Below are 22,116 nucleotides of genomic sequence, written 5' to 3'. Positions count from 1 at the left end.
GGCTTTGGGGTTGGCTGGGGAAGGAAGCAGCCTGGGTCTGGGCTTTCTCCAGAGAACCTCAGAGCCCCGTGGACCATGAGCTCATTCTGGGGGCGGGGGGGTGGGAGTTGAAGGACCGTCTGATGCCCGGGAGTCCTGACTGCGTTCTCCCTCTCCCTCTGTTGCTAGATGTTTCACGCCGGGCAGCCACTTATCCTCAGCTTTGATTTCCACTGTGAGTGAACGCAGGATAAAATGAGCACATGGCACGGTGCCGGGCCAATCGTAGACTCCCAAGTAGTTGCTCTTGTTATTCACAGGAAGCCAGAGAATCAGCAGGGAGGATTGGTGAAGGTTCTGGGAACACGATATACTGGAGCCCGCATAACGGCTCCCGTGCTCCTTGTAGCAGGAGGGGATGGGGGGAGAAGATGTTCTCCGGGCAATGCTGTATGCCAGGCTCCATGCGAAGGGCCTCACGTAAATAAGTTGGGATTAGTCCCATTTGACAATTTGAGGAAACTGAGGCTCAGACAAAATGAAATAACTTGCCCAAGGTGGGAAGTGGTGGGTTCAATCAAATCCTCTTGGAAAGACTGAGCAGTGGGGAGGCCCTGGGTGTGCAGGGCCAGGAAGGGCTGAGGGAGGCTGCGGGGACTTCAGACGATCCCTGTCTAAGAAAAGTTGGAGAACAAGGGTCAACGTAAAATGGTGGCCGCAAGGGCTCTGCCCCCACCAGGGTGGTTGGCCTGTGGGTACCCTCTCCGTATGGGGTGCAGCTGGAACAAGGGGGGGCAAGGCGCCCAGGTGAATGCTGACAGCAGGGCAGACAACTGAGTTTGAGTCAGAGGAAGAGAGTTCCTCACCTACCAGGGACTCCAAGACTAGGAGGTCTAAGGAGGAGACATAGGGCTCTTACCCCCCTGGTCCTCCCTAAAGAGAGGCCAGGGATGCTCACCAAGGATGGCGTGAGAATAGAGCCATGGGATCGTCCCACAGAGAAAACCGGTCTCATCTCTTCTGAGGGGACCCGAGTCGAGGCTCATTTTCCAGTAACAGCACGTCCCTCTAGCTACAAGCATGGCAGCAGGACTGAATCCCTTCATATCTGAGGCTCCTCATCATCTCGAACCTCTGGGTCCCTGAGTGCCCTAAAAGAGCCTCCCACCTGGTTCTGAGGAACAATGAACCCCCTCATCTAAGATCACTTTGAGATGCATGGTGCCCCAAGGAACCTGCAGAGCGATTTTGCATTTGCAGCCAAAACCCTTTCTGGAACACTTGGTGCCCCTGGCAGGCCTTCTCCAAACCCCAAATGGCAAAGGGACTTGGGCTGTGCTTTTGCCGGGGGTGACCCTGGTTCAGAACTCCCCTTCCTTTCTCTGAGGTGGGCTGAGCAGTGCAGGGCACTCTGCCTAAAGAAGGGGTTGGTGAGTGTGTGGTGTGGGCCAAGGGCAGTGTGTCCTGGCCGGTACCTATCCAGACATTCGATCCATGGTCAAACCATGGTACCCCTTTGGAAAATACAGTCATCTATGTATTGGGGGAAAGCAATGATTTGAGGTGCCCCAGCATTGGGGACGCTGTTGAGAGAAGTTGGGGCGGCACAGGCAGGGCTTGGTAAAGGAGTATGAGGAGGACTGGGGGGGGGGCGGACATAGGGGTCGGCTTACCATGTAGCAAGGTTTCTGTGAAGGCCTGTGGGAGTAGAGTGTGTGCGGAGGAGAACTGGGGATGAAGCCTGGGCCTGAGCATTCCCAAGGCACAGAGGGCCCAGCCTCACCCACCCTGCCTAGCAACTGGTCACAGCCCATGTGCGGAGGCCTCCTCGGCTTTCCAGGCAGCTCTCCCTGCCCCTGCTCCCTCATCTTCACTCATCCCCTTCAGTGACCTGCCCCTCACCCCTCCTAGCATGGCCAGGCCAGCCCAGGGTGCCAGGAGCTCACAGAGGTCTGAGCCGGCCAGGCAGCCCCTGCAGGCGGCCGAAAGGGTTCCTGCTAGGAGACAGAGCAGCTCAGACCAGGTGGAGCTGGGCCACCAGGTGGAGTAGAGCCCATCTTTCTAAGGTGGGCTGGAGCTGGTGTGACCCTTGGGCCCCTACCGCTCAGCCAGCAGGGGTGGGGACAGGGGCAGCTGGGAGTCCTGCCTCTAAGGCCAGCCCCAGGCTGGTTCCACACCCCACCCCTTCTCCAATATTCTTGCCGTAAGTTGTTACTAAAGAGAGTGTATTTTCCATGGGGCATGCACTCCACCCTGGCAACAAGCTCAGGCAAGAGGACTTCATGGCCACAGTCTACAGATGGGGAAATAGGGGACCAGCGAAGTTGAGGCACTCGCTAGGGTTGCCCCTCTCCTGCCTGTCCTCCCCATCCTCCTGCTTCCTTCCCCAAATGCACACACCTCTTCCAGTGTGTACCCACCTAGGTCCTCATTAGGCGATTCCTGATGTCCTTGTCCTTCGGGGTGGGTGCAGGAGGAGGGGCCTAGAGACCTCAGTGCCCCTCGTCAGTGGGACTGAGCTTCGGGGGCAGAGGGAAGCCGATGGGGATTGGGGCTTCTTGCCCAGCCCCCTTCGCTCCCTACTTAAATGCCCCCCTTCATCTTCCTCATCCTCAGAAGATGTACTAACCCTTCACGTAGGCTTAGTTTCTGTTTATAAAGCTCATCCGCATCAATTTTTGTCTCTGATTCTGAACATTGGCTCCATTTTGCACTGGAGAAACTGAGAGCAAAAGATGACTTGACTTTTTCAAGGTCATTCAGAGGAGCAGGGACCACAGCCCAACCCCTCATCTAAGGCCATCTCTGCATCCTAATCCAAGGCCTGGATACCCAGACGGGGCCAGGCCTCTGCAGAGACCTCAGGCAGCTGTGACTTTGTGGGGAAGAACAGAAGTCCCGTGACCACCTAGGGCACCGCCATGACGGGGCCAACAGTCCAGGATGGAAGGCCCAGATGTCAGGCTACAGGTGGAGAAGGAGTGCAGGGCCGGGGTGATCCCGGTTCCCCTCTGCCCCTGGCCCTGAGTTGCTCCTCAGGCCATCCTTGGCAGCCGTTCTCCTACCTTTAGGGTCACAAAGCATTTCTGTCTGTAGGGGATCTCACTGTTCCTCTGCCCCAGCTTACGGGTCACCCTCCAGAGGGAGTGAGCCAGCTGAGTGACCATGGCCATGATTCTTGAGGCAAAAACCCCGTCCTTCAACCTCTCTCACCTCTTTGTCTTGACACTTTTCTCTCTTAGTTTCTATTCCAGTCCCTCCTCCGCGGGGTCTGATTCAATTATTCCTTTGCCCAACCCCCCACCCCCCGCCCCGTTGGCGTCTGCAGGGGTGTGGACGTGGGAGAGAGCAGGTGAATTCTCCGGAAGGCCTCAGAGGTCCTGCGTCCTGCTCCACAAATGCCAGGACGCTTTCCTCCTCTCTCCATCTCCTAATCTTTTGGCTCCTTGTTCTTCTCATTACCTTCCTCTGTTCCTCTCGCTCTTCGGGGGACTCGGGGACGCAGGCACAGAGAACCCCACTCCTGAGGGCAGGTGCGCGTGCCCGCTGCTGTCTGCTCGCTCACGCAGGCGCACCCCACCTTCAACCCCACCTTCAACCCCACCTGCAGCGTCCCAGGCCCGGGGACAGAACCAGCTGGCCGGCCTTCGAAGACGCGGGAGGCCGCGGGCAAGGCGGGCCCCTGCTGGCCCGCATCCCCCCCCCGGACGGCACCCTGTCTCCCTCCTCTTGCGAAGCCGCAGAGGCCGCCCGGGGATTCGGGGGCCGGACTCGGGGCTCGGGGCTCGGGGCGGCGGCGGGAAGCGGGGCTCTGGCCGAGGGGAGGAGGGAGGCCGCGCGCAGCCCCTCGGTCCGCGCCCCGTGGCAGCTGGCCAGGTTGTGGAGCGGAGCGCAGCCTGCGGCTCTCCCAGGGAAATGTGATTTCCCCTTGAGTGAAGCGGACTGTGCAGTGTGGAAATTGGCTCTTTTCTGAGCGAGCGGCGGCTGTTCTGAGTCGGGGCGGGCTGGGCCCGCGGGAGGCCGCGCCGGCCCCTGGAGTGAGCCGGGAGCAGCCATGTGCTGAGAACTCATTAGGGATAAATCAAACCGGTACCAGCATGAAGCCAACACCCTCCCCCCCCACCACCGCGCCTCGGGTCCCCACCCCCTCCGAGACCCCCTACTACCACCTCCTCCTTCCCCTCCGCAGCCCAGGCCCCCTCCCCCAGGCCGGGGAGCCGCGCCCACCGCACACCAACCGCACACACAGCCTGCCGCCCACCCCAGGAGCGGGCCTCCGACGGGAGCCCGGTTCCTTCGCAAATAAATCTTGGTTGTCTGGGTTTTGTTTGTTTGCTTTGGGGAGGGGGTACTGGTAGCAAGCTTAACTCACGGCCCCCAGGCATACAGCCCCTGCGGCCTTGCCCCGAGCATGGCCCCGGAGCTCACATTCAGGCCCTCTCATCTTCCCACCACCATCTCGCCTTCTTTCCAGGCCTGCCCCTGCCTCCCAGGAGCGCCCCCCCACTTCCCGGCCACATCGGCTCCCCCACATATATCCCCGTGGGGAGATGAGAGCACCCCGGGGGGCCCAGCCCAGGGAGTGTGGCCAGAAGGTTCCTTGGGCCCAATCCATCTCACTACCGGCCCCCCAGGGGACTTCACCGCAGCAGGACACAAATCCACAAATCTCCCACAAAAGGGTGAGCTTGGTCTGAATGGACTAAGTGGAAACTCATTTCCCCACCAAAGGAAGAAGGGAAGAGAAAGAGAAAAGCTTAAGAAAGAAGGAGGGGGATGAGGCTGGTGAAACTAGCTGTTGGTGGCGGGGAGAGTGGGCTGCTCTGTCCGCATCTCTGAGGACTGAATTTGAGGAGGACCGGAACCTGCTGGTTCTTGTAATCAGAACCAGGCCCTGGGTCATCACCTTTATTTCTCGCACGCCTCCCCTAGAGAGAGGGGTCAGTGATGTAGCTAAGGAACCCCGGAGCTGGGGTGTGGGCCTCTGACCCCACCTCGTCACCTCCCCACTGGAGACCCCAGGGGACTCCAGTTTCCTCCTCTGTAAAATGCATGGCATGGGCCACGATGTCCAGCCCTAACATTGTGATTCAATAGTTGCCTGGGTCAGTGAAAGGCATTCCCAGCCTCATCTGACTGGTTCAGGTATGAAGCCTCTTTTTCCCCAATTCCCCAGGTAATTTTCCATTGAAGACCAAAGGAAACACCATATTGCCATATTTGGAATCAGGTCTCTGTTGGGGTGGGGTGGAGTGGCTTCTGGTGCCCCACTCACACAGGGCACTGGGGCCCTGCGTCTGCTGGTGGAGCTAAGCCAGGCTTCCAAAGGGTTCCAGGACTGGGGCATAAACCAGAGGGAGGCTAAGGTGCCACAGTTAATAGAGGCGGGGGCAGGAAAAATCTCCTGAGCTCTCACACTCACTGACATGTTCATCTGGGGGTCTCTCACAAACCATCTACTACGCGTGCCAGACTCGTGACAGGCACTGAGCAGAGAACACCACCATCCACCACCCCCACCCCCAGATCCCTCCGAACTTAGAAATGAGACTTTGATGAAAGTCACTACAATACAAGGTGGGAAAGTGATGAAGGCCGTGAGAGAGGTGATGTAAAGCGCTTTCAGGTTTCAGATGATATTTGCAAAATCCTTCCTGTCCCTCCCAGGCCTTTCTCTGGCATCCCTGTCTTCAAGAAGCAGCCACCAGGAACACAAACCGCAAACCCTAAACCCCCCTGGGGCCTAAAAGCCAGACCTCAATCCCCAGAAAAGGGCTGTTCTCCTGTGCTTGTGTTCCCAGGAGGGAGAAGGAGGGTGCTATGTGAGGGGAAGGCAAAATGTAAGCCACCTTTCCCAAACACCCTCTCACTCCACTCCAGCCTGCCACTAGCCTAGCCGGGAGCCTGGGACCTGAAGCCCTGGATTTTTCTTGGAGCTGCTTCTTTGTTCCTGCAACGGGGCCAGGGAGGCAAGGGGAAGAGGGGGCTCAGGGCCTAAACCAGCTGGGCAGGTGCCCCTCCCTGGGCGGGCTTGGCTGGTCCCCCTTCGTCCCATCTCAATACCTGCCCCTCCCCAGCTCAGCAGGCTGGGGCCCAGGAGGAGCAGAAGGGAAGGGAGGAGGGAGAGGTGTGGAGGGTGGGAGATGGACACAGGAGAGCGGGGAGAGGGTACATGGGGACAGAGACTCCACCAGCTGTGAGTTCTGGGTCCTCGGGTTCTTCTTCCCATAAGCTCCTGCTAAGTGGTGGTGACAGTGATAGCAGTCTGGGGGGACAGGCCTCACCTCCCCGATCCCTTCCCCCCAAGCACATTGCAGCCAAGCCCCACTTGGAGGGCGGAGGGAGGGGCCCATAGGGGCTGTAGCACAGTGATGGGGGGGCGTCCTAGAAGGGGGAGCAGGTGCCTTCTCTCAGCAGCCGGCCCAGGGTGGGGGTTGGGTGGGGTGGGCTGAGACCCAGGCCAAGGCTCAGGGCCCATCTGAGCATGTCGCCTGCTAAGGAGGAGCGGAGGCGGGGGAGGGGAGGGCGGGGAGGTGAATAAATAATAGGAAATAAAACTTCATGAAGCAGAAAATAAAAGGCAGATTATACAGATGTGGCAATTTGAAGGATCATTGCCTCTGTCCTCTTTTTAACTGCTGCATCTGGAGTTCTGAAGCAGCTTACCCTCTCCCTCCCTCTGCCACGTCCCCGCCTGGCTGGAGGCCCCCGCGGGGCCAAGGCACGAGTGGGGCCAGCACCTCCAACCGCTCGGCCGGTGGCGGTCCCTGGCACCATGCGGGGCTGCCCAGCCCTGGCTGAGCCTGTGGGGCTGGGGCAGAGGGTGAAGGGGGCGCTGGGTGTTTCGGGGTGAAGCCCTGAGTGAGGCGCGCCTGGGGCTGCGTTTGTGTGAGGAAGGGGAGCATCTGTAAGACAGCCGGGTCTGGGTGAGGACAGGGTTCGTCATGAGGAGGGTGCACAGGGCAGGCATGACAGGAGGGAACCTGGAAGGTCAGGAACAGAGTGAGGAAGGGCGCCCCTTGCCGAAGGGGCTTTGGCTGAGGGGTGGCTGGCGGGTGAAGTCTAAATCTCTGGATCTTCCTGCAGGCAGCTTCTTTCTCCCTCTTCATCAAAATTCATTTGTTAAGCTTCAGTTTGACGCTGTGCCAGGTGCTATGTAAACAGACATGGTCCCTGCCCTGAAGGAATTTCCAACCTAAGACACACACACGCTGACATTTTGTTTATTTTATTTTAAATATTAATGTATTCCCCACCTTGTTCCAGAGAGGATTTGAGACAGCTCACAGGAAATGCATGCAATAAATTAGGAAAATACAAATAAGAACTGAAGCATGAGGACCACAGAAAATACAGTGAGTGGTCCTGAGCAGCCGCCGTTGAGCTGCAGATCGGCCGTGAGCCTCGTGCTGGTGGCCAGGTGGAAGGGTTTCACGGTCCCTTACCGGACTGAGAGAGTCATCGCTTTTCTGTCCATGTACCTCCTCCACACCCTGTCCGTGTCACACCAACGGAGACAAAGACGTCAGAAAACCAGAAGCTTCCGCCCGACACCAGAGGTGAGGCAAAGGCCCATTTGGCTCAAATATCCTCATAATCCTGGTGTGTTGCCTCTCAAATCCACTGTCACAGAACCATCACAGAATCATTAATAGAAACAGGGGAGTCAGAAGGGGACAGGTTTAGGGGGACGACACTAAATCCAGTCTTACGTGTAATAAGTAACATCTGTACAGAAACTTACCCCCTCCGGGAAGATTACTGAGGGCCACGTCCTGCCCAGTTAGAACTCCGGGACTGAAATCCAGCACGGAGACCAGAGCTGGAGGTTTATTTACATCAGGAGGCTTTCCCAGAAGCGATCCTGAAGGCCTCCAAAAGCCGCACCTGGGGGGAAGGCTGAGTTCAGGGGTAGGAGCAGCAAGCAGAGGAAAGACAGAAAGAGAACGTGTAAGAAGGGGGAAGAACCAGGAGAACATGGAGGCCAGAAGCCCAGGGGGGATGCGGTTTTGAGAGCTACACTTTTAGACTGCAGGTGTGGGGCCCCGAGCGATGGAAACCAACCTGCCCAACTCCTACCCTTGGGAAGCGCACGTTCTACTGGGAGCAGAGACAGAAAGAAGAGGGAAGCGAACGAGGGGAGAGCAGGGGAAGCGAGGGACGTAGGAAGTTACAGACTTAACTGGGGGAGCAGGGCTCAAGGAAGGCTTCCTGGAGGAGACGGCATCCAGATACAGTTGGTTTCCTCCCCTTCCCGGTACTAGTAGGACTCAGAATTTCTCCGCAGCTGGTCCCAGTCCCCATCTTTTGCGTGATACTGTCTCACCACCACCCCCATCTCAGAAGGTGGACTCTGACTACCCTAAGCCCCTGACCCTAGTGGTTGGCTCAAAGGGGGGCACATGGCTCAAAGTGGGCAGCTCAGAGACTCTATTCCTGGAAAGAAGCAGATGGTCTCTATGTGCTAGACTGGCACCAAGAAGAGGGCGATTTGGTAGCTACGGGGGCCATCTTGGGACCATGAGGGCTGCTCCTGCCTCCTAGCCTGGGAGATGGAGCCCAGAAGAACAGAAGGGGGTAAGGCGCAGTGCAGAGCCCTAGTTCACGCCTCACCTGACCTGGATATAGACTGTCCCATTATGGGAGCGATGAAATGGCCCCCCTGCTTTTTTTTTGCTAAAGCCTATTTGAGTTCAGATTTGTTACTTGCACCTTCCAGGAAGAAGGAAAGCCAAGGCCTTGCTTGCATTCGCAGAACCTAAGCTGGGCCCCAAGGAGGGGAGGGTGCATGTGGTAAGGCCAGCAAGGCCGTGAACTAATAGCTAACTTGCTAGGCTTTCCTTCGGTGCCAGGCATTGTTCTGAGATGTTTACGTGCATAATTTTACTTATTCTTCACAAGGACCCTGTGAGGTAAATAGCATTATTATCCCCATTTGATAAAGAAGCAAACCGAAGTACAAGAGCCTAGGTAACTGGCCTGCAGTCAGCTAGAAAAGGGACTGCTGGGACTCGATACCAGGCAGTCCGACTCCCGGTCCCGGCTGCTGAGACCAGATCGCGCTGGGCCTTGTGCAGGGCCGGGCAGGTCTCTGCGTCAAAGGTCACTGAGAGGTAAGGGGCATGAAGGCTGAGAAGACATTGGATTTGAGGATTAAGGGTCATCAGTGGCCCTTCTGGTGTGTCCCCGTTTCAGGGAAGGGTAGAGCAGAAGCCAGTTTGCAAGGTGTGAATGGGAGCCAGGTGTGAGTGGGAGCCAGGTGTGAGTGGGAGCCAGGTGTGAGCGGGAGCCAGGTGTGAACGGGAGCCAGGTGTGAATGGGAGAGAAACAGCTGGCAAAGACCACACATCTGTGGGTCTCAGCCACAGCATGTGAAGAGTCTAATGCAGGTTTTTCTGTTCCTTTTTCCTCGCGAGGGCGATATACTGGAAGTTGTTTGCAAGGGATAAGGAAGGGGGTAGAAAATAGGCCCAAAGACCCAGATGGGACCACCGAGGGAGAGAGGTCATGGTAGGCAGGAGAAGCAGGGGTGGTGTGCGGTCTCCGGGAGGAGGTCAGTCCCAGGAATGCAGTGAGCACCTCTTCTTCTAGCGAAGGGAGGAGGAAGGGACAGGTGAAGGTGTGAGCCACGGTTAGACGGCAAGGGGGCAGAGACAGTCAGGAAAGCTGGCAGAGGGGCGGTGGGGAGGAGCCCCGCGGAGAGTGTGGCATTCAGGAAAGCCATAAGTACGTGCGAATATGTGCTGGCATGCGCGTGGGGGGGTGGTGAGGGAGGGAGAAGGGCCGGAAGGGGGATTGCCAGGTTGTCCTAAGTTTCCAGGCCATTGGCTTTTTCCCCCGTTCTCATTTTTTTATTTTAGACTTACAGAAAAGTTGCAGAGGTAGTACAAAGGGTCTCCAGGCCTTATTCTGACTCTACCTATTGGCCTTATTCACTCAAGTCATTTCTTAAAGCAAGACTCCCAGGCTGGCTGCCTCCCAAGCCACGAGCCTGTGCCTCTCCGGCTGGTACAGCCCACTCGGTGGCGGGCGAGGTCCTGTGTGACCTGCCCCTCCCCCTTACTGCCGCGTTTCCCTTGCCCACCCCCACCCAGCCCTGCAGCCCAGCTCCTTCCAATACAGCCCACCTGTTGTCGCCATCGGACTCTGACCCCCAAAAGGAAAGGACCCAAGCCCTGGGCCTCAGCGGCCTTTTACTCTTTTCTGGCGCCTGGCAAACAACCAACAAATGAATGTTATCAGCAGAAAGCCACACAAAACGGAGATGCCGGGAGACCAGGAAGAGGTTACATCTGGGGTATCACCTGGGTCATGGCGGGCCCAGGGCCCTGGAGGCTGAGCCCCCCTAGAAGGGAATGAAGGAACCAAAGACAAACTTCAGCCAGCCTTACAGGGCCTGAGCTCATCACCAAGAACCTGTGCCTGTCCCATGTCTGCAAAGAGATGCACCAACCCACTTCCCAGATGGGAAAGGAAGCGAGGGTGGACACAAGGTCAGACGGAGGCCTGTGGGTCAGATCTGCCCCACACCTCAGGACTGGGACTGGGAGCTCACTCACTTTTCACTTTTGTGGGGACAATTCTTTGGGGAACTCTAGGCTGCCCCCATATAGCTCCGGAAAACCTTTTTCCTGTCCATCTGCAGGAAGATGTCAAGAGTCAGAACCGTTTGCAAGGCTGACTTCTCCAGAAGGTGGGAGGCCTGACCTGGACCATTGTGGGTTTAGGGAAGTGGAAGGTCCTGGTTCTGCTGATGGTTGGGGACAAACAGACTTAACTTCCTCTTCTTCAGGGAGCGGAGCTCTGCAGCTGGACACCCGGGCCCCACAAACTTGAAAGATACAAGCCCGCCCCCCAGCGGTCACATGTCAGAACTGCAGCCTAACCACGCAGTCTGCGAGCTGTGCCAGGTGGTGGCGCCCTGAAGCCCGGATCTCTCGGGAGGCTTCAGGTGCCCAGGTGAAAGACAGGTGCCAGTTCCACACGAGCAAAGCAGCATCGAAGTGCCACACACATGCACAAATGCAGACAAACCTCCACCTTTTATTCTGGTTTTAGGAATATGGGTACATGTTCAGTGAGGTCAAATAACCCGCTCAAGGCCAAGCTTGTGTCGGTCCTGGGGCAAGTCACATCTACTTGATGCTAGTTCTCACCTATTAACTGCACATCAGTGACCCAAGCCGCTTTAAAAATATATATCCGTGCCCCTGACCCAGATCTACTGAATCTGAATCCTTGAGCAGAGGGTGAGAATGTGTCTTCAGCAGGCCTCCCCCCGCAAGATGAAGTGCACCTCTATGTGACAGCAAGGAACCAGAGAACAGGACTGCTACCGCCGGGGGGCCAGAGACGTGTTTCAGTCATTCTGGAATGCCCTTGTCCTGGCCATAAAAAGTAGTCAATATTATTTGTGAAATGAATGAATGAACAAATGAGTGGATGAACAAATGACTGAGGCCCCCCAAGGCTCTGACAGCCTGCACGCGCAGTGCTACACACACACACACACACACACACACACACCCGTACACAGGCACACAGACCCGCATAGGCACAGATGCGTCCGGGCGAAGGGAGACCCAGCCTGGCCCCCTGCAGGTGGCTCCAGCTGCGCACATCTGCTTGACCCTCCCTTCCTGACACATTCGTGCACACCTCCTTCTTCACTGGCCTGCATGTATTGTGCACCCACTGGGTACCCGGCCCGGCCCTGAGCCCTGGCCAGACATCCCTTGTGGTCCCCAAGGGCCAGCCCCACTTGGTGGCGTTCCAGACCCCAGGGCTGGTTTCCAGCACAGATGGGAGGAGAGGGGCCCCGGCAGGAAGGCGGGAGAGCAGTGCGCCAGCCAGCAGGCCGCAGACAGGCAGCAGAGGCCCTCTTGGCGGGCAGCCTGCTCGCACACTTGGCTGAACAGAGACAATGGTGGCTGCTTCGCCAACCCAGCCTCCTTCCCACAGGCAGAGCCTGAGGTCCCTGAGTGTCCGGAACCTCCCCCAGAGCCCAGCTGGGAGGCAGCCAGAGGGCAGCACAGGGGGACTGCCCAGGAAAGGCAGCAAAGCCCCGAGAGCTGGCGGGGAGGAAGAGGGGTCTGGAAGGTGCCCTGGTGCCCCTCCTTGGGAATGCAACTTTATGGGATGGGGTGTGTGGGAGGGAGCCAGCCTTCTACCTGGCCCTCCCAGCTCTCAGACCAGCTCCTTCCAAGAGAGACCCCAGGGGATGTATCACGGCCTCTTGCCTCTCAGCCTCTCCCAGGGGTCTGAACCCGGAGGACCTCCTTCCCTGCTCTGGGGAAACAAAGGCCCCTTGTTCCCAGGGCTCTGCATGGAGCTCTGGAGGCCCCAACCCTTTCTGGCCCTCACTGACCACCAAGGGCTCTGCTCTGATGATTAGCAATTGGGTGTGTGAGGTGGGGCCTCTCTCATCTGCCCCGGGTGTGTGGATGATTGTAGGGAGAAAGGACACAAAGGCCCAGGGCCCCAGAGTCAGCCTCACCGAGTTTGTCCTCGAAGCCCCCCCCCCGAAGGCCTACCTGTCAGGGGGCGGGGCCGAGCCACCCTGCTCTCTCAGTCACCTGAGGCTGGCTGGGGTCTCCCAGGACCTCTCACCGCAGGTCACCTGACTCCCAGAGCAAGACCATCCTCAGGGCTGTGGCTCCCCTGGCTTGACTGCCCAGAGGCTTCCATTGCCCCAGCCTCCCTTCTGGAAGCTCAGGGCCCGCAGGTGCTCTGATTCTCAAATAAGCGCTGAGCTGCCCCCAGGCCCAAGAAATGTGGCCACTCTGGATTGTGGAAGGGGGGAGGGTGACATGGGAGTGCAGCCAATCCCTTGACCTCTGTCCTCCCTTGGGAGTGAGCAGGGACTGGGGCAGCTGGGGCTGCCGTGGGGGTGGGCACAGCAGTATTAGGAGAGCTCCAGTGAGGACTGCAGAGAAACAGGGCCTGTCCTTCAGCGGGAAAGGGGAGGGCCTCATCCCCCAACACGGACCCTGAAACAAGGCTCCTCCATGGGGTCTCATCTCAGGTCCCCCCCGAACACGGGGCCAGAGTCCATGTGGTGGTGGCCAGCTTCAGAGCTGATTGCGGTTCCTCTTGGGTATGATCTTCCGGTAAGTTCTGCGCTCTGAGATGTTGCGCTTCACCTTGGCCGTGGTGGGGGCCTCTTCCTGATGCAGGGATGGGCTGGAGTGGGACTTCTTCAGGCTGGGCTTGGGCTCCTGAGTGCCTCCGGCTTCCCTCGCCAGCTGCTCTTCCCACAGGTCCAGGTCATCTGAGGGGCAGTGCAGACGGGCCACCAGCAGTTGCACGTAGGTCTCGTAGCGGGTTTTCTGCAACACATGGGCCCCCCCACCTTAGCGCCACCTCAGCTCCAGGGCGGGAGGAGGCCGGAATCATGAGGGGCAGGCTGCTCCCACGTGTACACAGCTCTGGTGGTAAAGATTTCTGCAGAAAGAGGGCTGGACCAACAGCCAACGTCCGCCCCGAGCCTGAGCAAGCGGACTTCGCAGGACACAGGAGCCACATCCGTGCCCAAACCCTGCAGTTATGTGGACAGTGTTATAACCAGCCCGGCCCTGTTCTAACAGCCACCACCCTGTAGTGCTGTAACTAACATCTCCAGAACATGTTACATCCCCGAGACACTAAAAGATCCATGACCCACTAGGCCTGATCTGTGCGGCACTGCACACAAACAGCTCACATCTGTACTGAAGCCTAATTGAGTCTGAATCGCATTTTAACAATCGGCATCTGGAGAGCGGGATGCTAACTGCCTTCATCTGTTTAACACTCCGAAGGCCTCCGTAACTAGCAGCCTTCGGATACGGGTCCCAGTGTATTAAGTGCATGCTCATCCTCCACCCCACCAGATCCTCATCCCAGCCCTGGGTGGCTGGGTGGCCCAGGAATCATTGTCTCCACTTTATAAGGAGGGGAATGAGGTCTAGGGAGGGGCAGGGGCTTGCTACAGGTCACAGCTGCTCATGGGCAGGGAGAGGCTAGAATTCTGCAGGCAGAGCGGGTCCTGTCACCCCAGGGCCCCTGCGAAGCAGTGTACTGATGGCTGAGGATGCACCTAACAAGCCAAGGGATGGACCACAAAGGCAGGGAGGGGGCAGCACGAGGCCCCGCAAACACAGCCCGGGGATGACACGGATGCTCCCTTCTCTGGTCTCCACCTCTGGATGGCTCTGACCCCCTCTGTTCTCATACTGCCCCTCACCTACCCCTCCTGCTTCGGGTCCCAGAACGTGTGCACTGACCAGAGGCGTAAGGTGTAAGGGGGTAGGGAGTCAGCTGGGGGGTCAGGGGATAAAACAGTGCGGCATTGATCAGAGGGCTAAAAAGGTCCTCAGTTAAAACTATAAATGAGGCCGGAGTAGGATATGAATTCATCAGGTTTGGACAAGCTGTTTTAATCTCTCCTTGCCTGTTTGCTCATCTGTAAAGTGAGGATAACGGTCCCCACCCCAGAGTTGTTAGACAACTAAACAAGATAATACAGGCAAGTAAGACAAGCTCCATAAATACTGCCTATTAGTACTAGGTAGGTATTAGGGGAAATAATTCAACTAAAATACCGTTTTCCCTTCAATTTAGGTAAAGCCAAATACAGCATACTCTTAGGTGAAAGTGATAAAACGTCCCCTGTGAGTGTTTCCAGACAAGCAGCTTCTAGGTACCCCCAGGAGAAGAAGTGAAGGGGTCTGAGTGCTCACGGACACGCACACTTTGTGCAAGCCCCTGCACGCGAGAGCGCACACAGGGCCTCCCGCAGCCCTGAGCGGCCCCGGAACGAAGGCTGTAAGGCCGGATGCGGCCACGAGAGGGCGGCAGAGGGCCCGGCCGAGGGGGCGGGAGAGAGCAGGGAGGGCGGAGACTCCGGAGTCTGACCTCATACTCCAAATACTCCTTCCTCAAGCGGTACTCCTCCAGCTCGCGGCTGCGGCCCCGCCGCTCCGGTAAGTTCCTCTGCAGATCCAGCAGGTCGTCGGAGGCAGCGTCCAGGCAGTTCTCGTGGGATCGATGCTGCTCCTCCTGGGAGCGGGAGGCGGAGGGGTAAGCTGTCCCACTGCACCCCCCTCCGTTCCCGGCCCCAGGTGCGCAGCCCACACATCCTCCCTTGGTTCCCAGGCCCAGGTGAGCACCGCACCCCCCTCCCGGTTCCTAGGCCAGGTGCGCAGCCATCTCGCACCTCGTCCCCGGGGCCCGGGCAGTCCCCTTCCCCTTACCAGGGAGCTCTGGGCCGGGCCCACAGGCAGGATGGGCCGGACGAATCTGCGCTGGGAGCCCACCGCGGCCGGGAAGGGCGGCGCCGAGTGCGTGGCGGCCGCCAGGTTGATGCGCGCGATCCAGGAACTCATCTCCTTCGCAGTGCTGAGGGCAGAGGAGGCCGTCAGACCCCAAGGTGACAGAGTCGGCCCTGCCTCTCTCCCCCCAACCTCCTGTGGTCTGCACAGCCTTCCAGACTCTCAGGACCCAGCGCCTCAAAAAGCCAGAAGCCTGGCCACCAGTCGAGGTGGTTGACCTCTGCCGGTGGTTTTTATCATCCGTCAAAGAGGAAAATCTAGGAAGGCAACAGATTTTAGATCAAAGGCAAAAAAAAAAAAAAAAAAAAAAAATCAATTGCTAGAGGCTTCCTGGAATCCTAGGTTCGGAAGTAGGAGGGTCGATGGGGGGGCGGGAGGCTGGACCAGGGAAGAGGCGCTGCAGGGGCAAAGTGGGTGGGGTCAGGGGAGCAGGTGCAGGACCCCTAGGGCCCCTGCCAGCCGCAGCATTCTCCTGCTCCCACCAGGGCCCCGGCCAGCAGCCATCAGAGAGTGGTGAGCAAGGGACCAGGGACAAGAGAGCCAGGGCCTTGCTGCTGGTCCGTCCCCCCGGGGACTTACGGAGCCTGGAAGAGATAGAGGCGCCAGTCGGCAGTCCGCAGCTGGAAGACGTGCGGCTTCTTGGTGTAATGGGTGGCCGGCGTGGCCAGCGAGTGGTGCACCCCCACGGGCTCGTCCACCATCTGTCCCACCAAACTCTCCCCTGCAGGGGGGCAGTGGTCCTCTCCCTGCCATGGGGCACAGGGTCTCAGAAAAGAGGTGATCACGGGGGCCCACCGTCCGAACCATTCTGGGCCTTTCCCTGTTCCCCACCCTGCGTGTCAGGGCTGTGCACCCCCTTCCTACCTTCAGGAAGTAGAGGACCATCCCTCGAAGCAAGGTGTGGAACATCTTCCAGCCGCGCTTGCCCCACGGCGCTGCCCCAGGAGCAGAACACACAGGAGGTGTGGTACCCCAACCAGACTCAGACACACATGGTCCCCTCTCCCCGCCGACTCAGTCCCTCCCCAGGTGCACGTAAACACGCAGCGACATACCAACACCACAAAACAATCAGGAACAAGCAGGTGCCACGCCTCACACCCAGGCAGTCGTGCTCGGACCCCACAAACAACAACAAAAGCAGATGTCCACACCGACCGACTCCTCTCCAAACACTCCCACACCCAAGCACGGTGCCACCAGACGTCTTTCTGGTCCCATCCGGAGAGGCACAGGGGCTTAGGTCCTCTTGCAGAAGAAGGCTGGCTTCCCTGGAGTCACCTCCCAGCCTTGCTCAGGCCCTGTGGCTTCTTGCGGCCCAGTGCTAGTTCCCTGGCCGGTCACTGCACCCTGTCCTATCCATCCAAGATCCCATTACTGCTCTGGTCCTGTCGCTGCCCTGCTCTAAAGTCTCCACCTGTCTGCGGAGTGAGGCCAAACGCACCTCCTGCCATTCTGTCACACACACCCTGTTCCCAGCAGACTCTGCCTGCTCCTTTGTCTGAGGGGAATGCCCTCTGGCCTCTTGTCCTCCAAGGTTCAGCTCAGATACCATCATTTCCCAGAAGCCTCACCCATCCCCGTCCGCCACATCTCACCCCCCAAACCAAACCAAAACCTAGCCCTCCTCCACACCCCCATACTTGATCTCACCCTCCCTATACCCCTCAGCCATGTCCACCTTTTATCCCAGACACTGATGTGCTCATCTAACCTCCCCCTTACCACGGGGGCTGGGGGGCAGGGAGTACCTAGGTCTGTCTTGTCTCTGCACCCCCGCCCCCTGGCGTCCTAGCCGGCGCCCAGCACATGGTCACCATCAAGGAAGGAACACAGGCTGCCTGTCCTTGACCCGTGCCATCTTTCTGCACGCCGGCCCACACGTCAGCCCGTGGCCCTGTGCCGAGCCACTCTGCACGCCCGCATGCACACACACGCGGGTTCGGCGGCAGACACAAGCTCTCCACACAGCAGGGCAGCAGGCACTCACTCTTCTTGCCATCCGCATCGTGATGCATCTTCCGAGCCAGGATGCCCTGCTTGTAGGTGGGCGCCGTGGGGTTCTGGGCCAGCTGGAGGAAGGGGCTGCTCATCTTGCCGGTGCGGGGAGACACCTGGGCCTTCTCTGCTCTGCCTGCGTCTTCTTCATCCCTGGACATCAGAGAATCAGGCTGGGGGTACTGACTGGGCAAAGGCCACCAGGAGGTGCCCACGGCCTCAGCACCCTCCACCCTCTCTCTCTCGCTGGGGAGCCATACCCCAGGACCCCCCAAAAGGAGTCCTTCAAAGCCAGCCCATCCATTCCTATCATCCCCACCCCCCACGGCCCCTGGCTTCTCCAGGTGTTACCTGGACCCCTCTACCCTCTTGGAGACTCACCCAGGGCCCGGCCTCTGGCTGCACCCCACTCAGAGGGGAGCACTGTCCAGGCCCCCCCGCCTCCCCCGGGCTCCTCCAACTCTCAGGTGGGCGGGTGGAGGGAAGACAGGCCCAGAGACAGGGGAGGGGAGCGGGGAGTGGAGGGAAGGGGGACTCTCACTTACACGGCCCATTCAAGCTTCTCACTTCGGATAGACCAGTAGAGGGCCTAGAGCAGAAGCACACAGTGGGCAGGGAGCCTCGGCCCGTGGGGCCCAGACTCTGCCTGGCAGAGGTAGGACAGGGGCAAGCTGTGGTCTGCCTCTTCCACCCCCAGCACAGCTGCCCTTCCTCCTCGAGCAGGAAGCAGCTCACGCGTGCATCCATGTGCCCGTGCGTGCGTGCATGCGACCGTTTACGGAGCACTCACCACGTGCCAGGCACCGTGCCCGACGCTGCAGACAGGATGAGCAAAGCAATCCTAGTCCCCACCTGAGCTTAGGGAGGCCTGAGCTAGTTCTCCCGGAAAGGAAATGAATCATCCAGTACCATCCTGCCCAGAGGGATCTGAGAGCAGGGACAGCTGACAAACAGGGGCAACAAATGGATGGTGAAGGAATGAGAAAGTGACCTAACAAAGGGTATTCATGGCCGTGCATCTCGCTTGCCTTCGTAGTCCTGGCAATGCCTTGCAGGGTGCCGGGCACATGGCGAGAGTTCCAGAAATGTTCACCACACAGACAAAAGAATCAGTGCATCATTGCGTGTGAAACTCTGTGTGCCCCGCGCCGTGCTAGGCCCCTGACGACCTTTATTTCATTGTGAGCACCACACTGTAAAGTGGGCGCTACCCCAGGACGAACTCGAGCAAGCTGCCCAAGACGAGAATTCAAACCCTAGAACATCCGGCTCCTAAGTCTTAGACTTACTGCCACTTAAAACCTTGCCCTTTGTTCGTTCCGAGAACCCAAAACCCCAGTGTATCTCAGATTCCCCATGCCTCAGAATCACCTGGAAACTTCAGAGAACATTTTAGGGGGTCCCAGCCCCAGACATTCTAATTCAGTAGGTCCAAGGCAGGGGGCCTACGAATTCACACAAGCCAACAAGTTCCAAGGTGCTGCTGGCGAGGATGCACACTCTAGTACCTTCCATAAACAGGCCGTGGCCTCCCAAGGGCATGGCAGCAGAGCCAGGCCCAGGCTGAGCATCACCCCCCCGCCCCCGCCGGGGGACAAGGACCTACAGAGAGAGCCCCGGCATCACGAGCCCAGGGGGCAGCCCCCTGTGCCTTACCTTCAGCAGCTCCTTCGGGAAGTTCCCGCCGTCCCGCAGGCCGTTCAGGTTGGTTATGAATTCCTGGTAGCTCATGCTCTTCCCGATGTTCTGTGGCCATTGGGAGAGGTGGGCAGCGGGCACACACTCCCCACCCGCAGAGAATAACCCCCCTGTCGGCCACTCTGGAACCTTCTCCAGTCCTCCAGACCTACCTCCCCCGGAGCCCTTCCATGACCCTATCCCAGGCCTCTGGCCTCAAGCTCCCCCGCCCCCTCACCTGTCCGTGCAGGTCCGTGTTGAGGAGCATGATGGCACAGGTCAAGGTGTGAACGGAATCTGCCCCGGAGGGAGGGGAGTACAGAGAAAGCTCGTTACAACCAGGACTCCTGCCTTCCACTGCCCACGCTGGGCAGGGTGACCCCAGATGCTTCTGGTTCTCCACAGCCCCCGAACACACTCCCACGAGCTGCTACCCAGTGAACGCCTGAGCAGACCCGGGGGACACTCCCATGCCATCCTTCTCCCAGGCACCCCAGCATGCCCTGCCCTGCCCTCGGGACCCACGCCTCCCTACCTGCGGAGGAGAAGGCCCCGGGATTGCAGTAATGGAAGCGTTTGGAGAACTGGTAGAGGATTCGCTCCCGCTCCTGAGTCTCCCCACTGAGCACCAGGGCCTGGAGGAAGCCCCTGGAAGGAGGGCCAGAGTCCAGGCCAGAGCCCAGGCTGCGGCAGCCAGCAGGCTCCAGAGCTGGGGGCCAATCAGATTCTGGCCTCACCGGGGTAGCACCTCCCAGCCATCCCTCCTCCCCAGAGAAGGCCTGGAGGCCTTACCGGAGGGCTTGATCCAGGCTCTGGCCTCCAAACTGGAAGAAAGACAAGTACTCCTCAGCCACGGCCCTACTGAAGTCATTGCTGCGGAAAGGAAATAGGAATGAAGCCCGCATGGGGGCGGGGGTGGGGGGGTAGGGGTCTGGGCTGGGGCCGCGGATGCCGAGGGGCCCCAGGGCCTGCGCACATCCCCAGAGGGTGAGAGGGTAAGGGGGCGGCCCGGGTCTGGTCTGCCACGGGCACCCGTCTACTGCTGAGTGGGGAGGACACGTGGAGTTGGGTGGGGGAGACAAGGTGGCCAGGTCTGGTGGCTCTAGGCAGGGCTCAAGAGTGTGGAGAAGGGGTGACAAGTGGGACTAAGAGGAAGAGGCAAGGCGCCGCAAGGGGACGGGGGGGACGGATCAGGACAGGAACGATGGGGTGAAGGTCAGCAGCGGGGCGGCCAGTGGACGGAGTCCGTTGACCACCCTCCCTCTCCTGACGCAACCTCCAGCCGTGCTCAGGCTCAAAGCCCCTTACTTCTTCTGCAGGTAGGCAGCCACTTCAGACTTCCGGAAGCCCTCCAGGTGATAGAGGCGAGAGGCCAAGTTGCAGGCCACCTTGTCGGTGCTGACACCATTAGCCAGCTTGTCTCCAGTCTGTGGCCTTTGGCCTTCCTCCGGGGACTGCGCTTGGGGCATGGGGCTCTCAGGAAGCCTGTAAAAGTCCAACAGTGTCCTCAGACTACCACGTGGGATGGACAGGAGGGAGCACCGGGTCAAGCGTCCCTCCAGGTCAGTCACGGAAGAGGTGCTCAGAGTCCACACCCAAAGCTCAGCAGGGGAGCTGGAGTGCTGGGGGGGGAGCAGCTGGACCAGGGCCTCACTGGGGAAACTGGTCCCTGACCTGGCCTGGCCTGGCCTGGGCGCCGGGAGGATCCAGAGACGTGGTGTACCTGCCAGGCCAGCAAGGGCTGGAGCCAAGCTTAGCACCCAGCACCTTCTCAGGTAAACCACGAGGACGTTCTGGGCCTAGTTCACCTCAGGTGGCAGGTGCAGCCCTTTGAAGATGCCAGTGGTATTGAATCCATCCCCAGGAGGGACGGCATTCGTCTCCCCGACCCCCACCAGCCACTTGTCTCCCTCACCGGTCCTGCCCTGCTCCTGATGCCCCCTTCCCCCTCCCAGCCCGGCCCCAGGCTTCCCTCCTGGAGCTGGAGCCGAGGAAGGTGCAAGGGTGAGGGAAGAACAAGAAGCCAGACTGGCTTCAGGCATGGCGACAGCTGGGGGGGGGGGGGTCAGAGGTGGCTTCCGACCTCTTCCTTCTCACACCGGCAGCCCCGTGGGAAAGCAAGCCCGCACCTCAGGGGCCCACACGGTGACCTGTTCTTATTATGAACATACACGGGACCAGGCCGCCCCGACACCCTCGGGGAACACTCAGCATCTGATGCTCGGAACTTTGGAAGTCACCAAGCCCAGTCTCTGCCGGATCGGAATATTCCAGATCCCAGTGACCACAGTTACGGAGGTGTACAGGTAAACAACACCAGCAGAACCTGCAAATGTTCACGGACAGACTGACCACTTATCAAATGAGGCTGCGCTCGACAGCCCCTCTCTCCTAACACAGACGCCCTCTCTGCCCCCGACTGGGCCGTGTCTTCTCTGCTCACTTCTCCCTGAGGCTCCTGCACACCCAGGGGGGCTGGCGTAACGGAGCCCCACTGAAAAGTGACCTACAAATCTCACCCCCCCAAAACACAGGGCTTCACGAAGTCCGTGTCAGTGAGGCCAGAAGATTCCAGGAATCGCAGAAAAGCCAGGGACAAACAAGGAACCGAAGGAGTTAGGTCCGGTGGACAGTTGGAAAGGAGAAAAATAACGACACGCACGTCACATCTGAAGAGAACTATTTGATCATCAGCGGAGCAAGCTCTAAAATGCTTTTACAGAAATGACCTAGTCGACTAGTGTTGTTACTAAAATAATATCTAGATGGGGAGTTACTTCTGGGGAAAAAATAATGCAAATATAAACTGTCATGGGACTGTGTACTTTAAATGGGTGAACTGTATGGTATGCAAATTATTTCTCAATGAAGCTGTTTTTAAATTAATTGAGCCGTGGGGCCTGCTTGGGATTCTCTCTCTCTCTCCCTCTCTCTCGGCCTCTCCCCCCCCCCCAAACAAATAAAAAATAAAAAATTAATTAATTGCAATGAAATGAAATAAAATGAAAAAAAATATGATAAAAATAACCTCCATGACCTCACTGTGATAGTCAAGCACAAATGAAACATCCCGTTGGACCAGCAAACTCGGGCCAGGAAAATTAATCCAATATTGTGCTGAAAATAAGATTAAACTTATTTATTTATGTAA

The 22,116-nt window shown here is 58.5% G+C and overlaps 1 protein-coding gene and 1 long non-coding RNA gene across 3 annotated transcripts in view; one reads left to right on the top strand and one right to left on the bottom strand.

Moving 5' to 3' along the window:
- Positions 1-11,002: 11,002 nt before the first annotated feature.
- Positions 11,003-22,116, bottom strand: part of PSD4 (pleckstrin and Sec7 domain containing 4) — a 34,340-nt gene continuing 23,226 nt past the window's right edge. For both annotated transcript variants that reach the window (XM_036091618.2, XM_036091617.2), the window contains exons 6-17: positions 20,274-20,450; positions 19,758-19,838; positions 19,501-19,613; positions 19,204-19,262; positions 18,945-19,034; positions 17,834-17,877; positions 17,281-17,441; positions 16,155-16,225; positions 15,870-16,036; positions 15,213-15,357; positions 14,875-15,018; positions 11,003-13,307 (exon numbers count right to left, since the gene is read on the bottom strand). In XM_036091618.2, coding sequence (XP_035947511.1) covers positions 13,050-13,307; positions 14,875-15,018; positions 15,213-15,357; positions 15,870-16,036; positions 16,155-16,225; positions 17,281-17,441; positions 17,834-17,877; positions 18,945-19,034; positions 19,204-19,262; positions 19,501-19,613; positions 19,758-19,838; positions 20,274-20,450 — 1,510 coding nt within the window. In that variant the 3' untranslated portion in view covers positions 11,003-13,049. The remainder of the gene's footprint in view (positions 13,308-14,874; positions 15,019-15,212; positions 15,358-15,869; positions 16,037-16,154; positions 16,226-17,280; positions 17,442-17,833; positions 17,878-18,944; positions 19,035-19,203; positions 19,263-19,500; positions 19,614-19,757; positions 19,839-20,273; positions 20,451-22,116) is intronic.
- On the top strand, positions 14,845-21,626 carry LOC118535283 (uncharacterized). The gene is made up of 4 exons (XR_013441717.1): positions 14,845-14,942; positions 20,285-20,527; positions 21,071-21,271; positions 21,500-21,626. It is a non-coding gene; the product is annotated as an uncharacterized LOC118535283 (long non-coding RNA).

This window comes from Halichoerus grypus, chromosome 10 (genome assembly GCF_964656455.1).
Source record: "Halichoerus grypus chromosome 10, mHalGry1.hap1.1, whole genome shotgun sequence".
In the NCBI taxonomy this organism is placed as follows: domain Eukaryota; kingdom Metazoa; phylum Chordata; class Mammalia; order Carnivora; family Phocidae; genus Halichoerus; species Halichoerus grypus.
Note: the sequence above shows the minus strand (reverse complement) of the source record. Positions and strands in the feature narration are given on the sequence as shown.